Source organism: Pseudophryne corroboree, chromosome 9 (assembly GCF_028390025.1).
Source record: "Pseudophryne corroboree isolate aPseCor3 chromosome 9, aPseCor3.hap2, whole genome shotgun sequence".
Lineage (NCBI taxonomy): Eukaryota > Metazoa > Chordata > Amphibia > Anura > Myobatrachidae > Pseudophryne > Pseudophryne corroboree.
In genome coordinates, this window is record NC_086452.1 from 31,913,389 (window position 1) to 31,920,105 (window position 6,717).

Genomic DNA, 6,717 nt, shown 5'->3' on the forward strand with positions numbered 1-6,717 from the left:
ACACCCACCCACACTGCCCACATTCTATCACCCACCCACACTGCCCACATTCTATCACCCACCCACACTGCCCACATTCTATCACCCACCCACACTGCCCACATTCACACAGCCACCCACACTGCCCACATTCTCACACCCACCCACACTGCCCACATTCTGTCACCCACCCACACTGCCCACATTCTATCACCCACCCACACTGCCCACATTCTATCACCCACCCACACTGCCCACATTCACACAGCCACCCACACTGCCCACATTCTCATACCCACCCACACTGCCCACATTCTCACACCCACCCACACTGCCCACATTCTGACACCCACCCACACTGCCCACATTCTCACACCCACCCACACTGCCCACATTCTCACACCCACCCACACTGCCCACATTCTCACAGCCACCCACACTGCCCACATTCTCACAGCCACCCACACTGCCCACATTCTCACACCCACCCACACTGCCCACATTCTCACACCCACCCACACTGCCCACATTCTCACAGCCACCCACACTGCCCACATTCTCACAGCCACCCACACTGCCCACATTCTCACACCCACCCGCACTGCCCACATTCTCATACCCACCTGCACTGCCCACATTCTCACACCCACCCGCACTGCCCACATTCTCACACCCACCCACCCACACTGCCCACATTCTTATACCCACCTGCACTGCCCACATTCTCACAGCCACCCACACTGCCCACATTCTCACACCCACCCACACTGCCCACATTCTCATACCCACCTGCACTGCCCACATTCTCATACCCACCCGTACTGCCCACATTCTCACACCCACCTGCACTGCCCACATTCTCACACCCACCTAGACTGCCCACATTCTCACACCCACCCGCACTGCCCACATTCTCACACCCACCCACACTGCCAACATTCTCACAGCCACTTGCACTGCCCACATTCTCATACCCACCTGTACTGCCCACATTCTCACATCCACCCGTACTGCCCACATTCTCACACCCACCCGCACTGCCCACATTCTCACACCCACCCGCACTGCCCACATTCTCACACCCACCCGCACTGCCCACATTCTCATACCTACCTGTACTGCCCACATTCTCACACCCCCCTGCACTGCCCACATTCTCACACCCACCTGCACTGCCCACATTCTCATACCCACCTGCACTGCCCACATTCTCACATTCACCCGTACTGCCCACATTCTCACACCCACCTGTACTGCCCACATTCTCACACCCACCTGCACTGCCCACATTCTCATACCCACTGCCCACATTCTCACATCCACCTGTACTGCCCACATTCTCACACCCACCTGCACTGCCCACATTTTCACACCCACCTGCACTCCATTCTCATACCCGCACTGCCCACATTCTCACACCCACCCGTACAGCCCACATTCTCACACCCACCCGCACTGCCCACATTCTCATACCCACACGTACTGCCCACATTCTCACACCCACCCGTACTGCCCACATTCTCACACCCACCCGCACTGCCCACATTCTCACACCCACCTGCACTGCCCACATTCTCACACCCACCCGCACTGCCCACATTCTCACACCCACTCGTACTGCCCACATTCTCACACCGACCCGCACTGCCCACATTCTCACACCCACCCGCACTGCCCACATTCTCATACCTACCTGTACTGCTTCCATGAGTCCAGGACATATATAGTTTTATCAAAATCATACTATCGCTATTTTCTCCCTTCCATTGGTTACCTGCAAATGTTATCTTACTATATGGTTTTTTTTCTCTCTCTCTTCCACCCCACTATGTGCTATTCCTGTAATGTGTACCTCTACTGATTGCACACCCTGCCAGGGTGACCTACACAGTGCACCCTAGATGGTGACCTCGGATGGTTCCTCCACAGGCAGGATATTCTTTCCATACAGAGTATATCATACTTCTGCTACTACTACTACATACCTCCCAACTGTCCCGTTTTTCACGGGACAGTCCCTTTTTTTGGGTCTGTCCCGCTGTCTCACCCGCGGGCAGCAGTGTCCTGCAGTGGGGCTGGGGGGGGAGTCTACTCACGGAGACAGGAGGGAGAGGGGGGCATGGCAGCAGCTCACGGACGTGAAATGGGGGCATGGCTCACAATCGTGGCTTTGTCTCGAGGCCATGCCCCCTTTTCTGAGGTCACGTTCCCTTTTCCCCAGCGGCGGCGCCCGCGCAGTGAGTCCCTCTTTCTGCCTCCCATAAATTGGGAGGTACAGTATGCTACTACTACACACGTCAGTTTTCCCATATATGCACTGGGCCCTTGTATGGCTCACCTCCCACAGTGTAACCTCCATAGTGCGCCCAACATGGCTGCCTCATTTGGTACGCTTGTGGATGGGATGAAAAATACATGGGCCTATATTTACTAATAATCCGAGTTTGTCCTATTTGTGTTTTTTTTTTTCTAAGTCCCAACACGGGAATTCACTAAGCACAAATCTCGGCAGTGTTTGGACTATTCGTAATGGTTTGAATGACAAAGTTCAGAAATACGAATGAATAGACCATCGGTCAAACGCGGCTGTTATTTCATACAACACGGGTATTCACTATTCATTCGTATTTGGGTGTTATTCTCTGAGTGCTCAATTGCGGTCGTATTATTTTGCGATTCGTAAAAAAAAACAGCAAAAAAATAGACCTGCTTTTTTCAGGCGTGTTTAGATGTGTTGGCACTTACAAATCATTCACACCTGAATTAGGATGCCTATAAAAGGGACACAAACTTGTCTCATCCAAAATAATTTATTGCCTTAAGTTTGCTGGAGTAAACTTGGAGATTTGTAAGTCAATACACATTTTTCAACATATATCCATTATTACACACATTAGTGTTAAACTGTCAAATATTTCCCATTTTGTTGGTTCTGCCTCATGTTTTTTAATCTGATTACTCATTTTTAACACACACAAACATACCACAACAATAATGTCATTCATTTTGGGCCTGAAATTTTAAAATTTTACCCCAACATATTAGGACACTTTTACCCAACTCTATTGTGTTTATCTTGTAAAGTCGTCTACAGAAGAAATGTAAAACAGTTTTAATTCACATTGTAAGTTGCATTGGTCATGGATGATTCTGCCTGGCTGCCAATTATTGTGTCTGCAGGCTATAAGAATGATTGTAATCTAGAAAGAGTAATGATCAGAAAAAAATCAAGTGGTCTGGTTACTGCATGCTAAAGACATTCTGCCTGGCTGCCAATTATTGTGTCTGCAGGATATAAGAATGATTGGAATCTAGAAAGAGTAATGATTAGAAAAAAATCAAGTGGTCTGGTTACTGCATGCTAAAGACAATCTGCCTGGCTGCCAATTATTGTGTCTGCAGGATATAAGAATGATTGGAATCTAGAAAGAGTAATGATTAGAAAAAAATCAAGTGGTCTGGTTACTGCATGCTAAAGACATTCTGCCTGGCTGCCAATTAGTGTGTCTGCAGGATATAAGAATGATTGGAATCTAGAAAGAGTAATGATTAGAAAAAAATCAAGTGGTCTGGTTTCTTCATGCTAACATCTATGTGCAGCTCAAACAACATTTTCCTCCTCCAAAAAAATACAAAGATGTTAAAGAATAAATGTGCGTACAAATTTCCTGTTGTTTGTACCAGTTATAATTAATGATGTTGTACAAATTGTCAAGGAGCTAAGTGTTATATCTATTCTGACAAACATACACTTACTAAGTTTTTTGTTTTACTCCTCTTTAAAGAAATCGTTGTGGTTTATATTTTAACTTTTTTTGGGTGGCTGCTTGTCCTGGCCTTTGCCTTTACCACTGTCATGTTGGCGTGCTCTGGTGGAGCGCCTTGCTGGTGATGACACTGGCGTTATAATTGGAGTAGTCGTACCAGAACTGCTGCTTGGTTGCTGTTGGTGCAGGGATCTGAGTGTTTCATTGAGGTTAGTGAGGGTGGCATTGAGTTCACGTGTTGCAGCATTTTGATTGTCTACAATTCTGGAGATAGATTCATTGATCTTTTGATTGTTTTCTAAAATGTTGATATAGCTTTGCTGTTGTCTGTGCTGTTCTTCCATTATGCGCTGTAAGTTGCCCATGATATGTGTAATGTCTGCACGCATGATTTCCATGGTATTGCCAATTCTCGTGGTTTGTTCATTTTGTCTACTCATATTTCTGATGATTCTTCTGAGGTGAGATGGTAGGCTTGCAAACATTTGTGTCTGCCTACGCAGGCAATCTTCATTAGTGGCCTGCTGTCTAGCCCAAATGTTCCAAAACACTTGATCAGGGCCTTGTGTTACTGGTGTTGTTGGGCTGTGTTGTTGTGGTGGTGGTGGTGGTGGTGGTGGTGTGCTTTGCTGTGGTGGTGTACTCACAGGTGCTGGGGGGCTGATTCCTTGGCTTAATGGCTGCATTTCTAACATAATTGTCTCATCCATGTCACTGTGTTGCTGGTGTTGTGTAGGGATGCTGGTACCAGGACTAGAAGCTGAAATTATAAACATTTATCCGTTAGTTATCCATATGTTTGAGAAATTATAACAAAGCACTAAACATGGAACACATGTCATTGACTGGTGCTTTCAGATATCCTGCCTAGCAACATCATCACTCATTACTTAAATACATACATATGCCTGTTTGTGGCAAATGTGTCTGGTTACTTCATTCTGAAAGCAAACAAATGAGTTGTATGGTAGATCAGACATACTCCACCATAAAAACACATTGTAATCCATAATGTGTTGCCTTATAGTGTCTCAAACAAAAACATAGTAATGTTTTTGTATGTATTTGGCAATGTTAGGTCAAACACACATGTGAAAATGATTAAAACAACCTTACTATTTGCCAAGCTTACACATGAGTTTCTGTTGCAGCATCTTCCACACAATGTGCTACTGTATGGCTGAAGTGGACATACATATCTTTACTGGATGTGGACAAGGCCATTTTGCTAGGATTCCATTTCATGTTTTACTGACTTCGGTAAGTATAGCAGATTTTGATGGGTTTTGACTTAATGCGTTTAAGTAAATGGATTATTACGATCTGACATTTATTTAATTTATTTCAGTTTGTTACTCACAATCAAAATGAGGGGAGTGTGGTTGGCATCTTGGAGGTGTGTCCAAAATTTGGAGTGGGGGGACCGAACATACTGTCGATAATCTTTGTGGCGGGGTAGCCTGCTGTGGTTGGCCCTGGACATCAGACCTTGCTTTCTTTGCTGCAACATGTTTTATTTTGTGGTGTGTTACAGAAGTCCGCCTTCTGCTGCTCAAGACTTCTTTTGATGGACCTAGTATTGAAAGTGACATTTTGTTATGGCCATTCCTTTACAAACATAACCTATACTACAATGGACACTTTACCTGCTTCCGCAGCGTCATCATCATCAGATGTGATGGGAGTGACTGTAGGACGAGCAGTACTGCTTTTTTCCAACACTGTAAATCAAGAAACAAATAACATAACTCATGTATTCATGCTATTGTTGATACATCCACCCATTATGCTTATAAACATTAAAATCTTTAAAAAATGGTTGTTTTTTTATGACTCAAAACATAAGGACCTTAAACCAAAAAACCACAACATAAAACAAAAAACATTGTCCAATAGCCTTATGCACTATGGAAAGTGCAACACAGGGAATCATGTACAGGACACAGACATAGGACACAATTACAAATACATACACTAACAAGCAAAAACACACACATCTTCATTTTGTAATGAAAGGGAAAAAATTACAGATGCAATATAGAAATTGCTCTGTGATGTGGCGCTCCAAACACACATTACCACAATATGAGCCAACCAAAAACAATACAAAAAAAATTATAAAAAAATAGTAAGGTAACTAAGTCTGCAGTGTTGTGTCAGGGTACAAATACAGAATCAAACTGAACAAACAAATAGTGGGTTTGTCTTAAACAATAATACATTCAGTAGTAATGAAATTACACATGTAACTGGCTTCAAAGCCACTTTGCACTACTCCAGCCTCTAACATGACAACCACTGTTTTGGAAACATTGCACATGGATAACCGAAATAAAAAACATAGTCCTACTTTAAAACTGTTAAATGTGCAAAAGGAAAACATTATTGCTGGACAATTCAATGACACACCAAGTCCAAACTACACATGGAAACTGTACTGAAAAAAAACCACATGACATACAATAAAGTAATATGTTACATTGGCTTTTGTAGAAAACATTACCCGAAACAATGTATTTGCTGACACACACTTGAAGATGGGAGTAATATGCAACGTGACATGACACACATTTTTAAAAAAAATTAAGCCAGAAGTAATGTCATAGAATGTTAAGGCAAATACACATGCTCACCATTCTTCCTGGGCCGATCGGAATCCCGGACATGGGTTGCTAGACACTACTTCTGGAGGTATTAAACTCCGCATGGGCTCCTCATAGTCCAGATATCTGGCAATATAGGGCTGGCCTCCACCGGTTTTTCGAGCCGACTTCGCCTTTTTGGCCATTTTGGACTTGACACGTCTCTTTATGTCATAGTACCGTTTGCGGCACGTGTCCTCCGTCCGCTTGACCACCCCCTCACTATTGACAGCAGCAACAACTTTCGCCCACAACACCGTCTTCTTCCGTGTTGGCACCTTGGCGGACTCAGGCCCAAATAGCTGCCGCTGATACTTCATCAGCTCCCG

General features: G+C 44.6%; 1 protein-coding gene across 1 annotated transcript; it reads right to left on the reverse strand.

The window, feature by feature from the left end:
* Positions 1–2,770: 2,770 nt before the first annotated feature.
* Positions 2,771–6,398, reverse strand: LOC134957315 (uncharacterized). The gene is made up of 4 exons (XM_063939111.1): positions 6,380–6,398; positions 5,393–5,467; positions 5,107–5,319; positions 2,771–4,506 (listed from the first exon to the last, which is right to left on the reverse strand). Exon 4 carries the CDS (start codon positions 4,454–4,456, stop codon positions 3,785–3,787), a length of 672 nt encoding a protein of 223 aa, XP_063795181.1. The 5' UTR covers positions 4,457–4,506; positions 5,107–5,319; positions 5,393–5,467; positions 6,380–6,398; the 3' UTR covers positions 2,771–3,784.
* Positions 6,399–6,717: the final 319 nt, after the last annotated feature.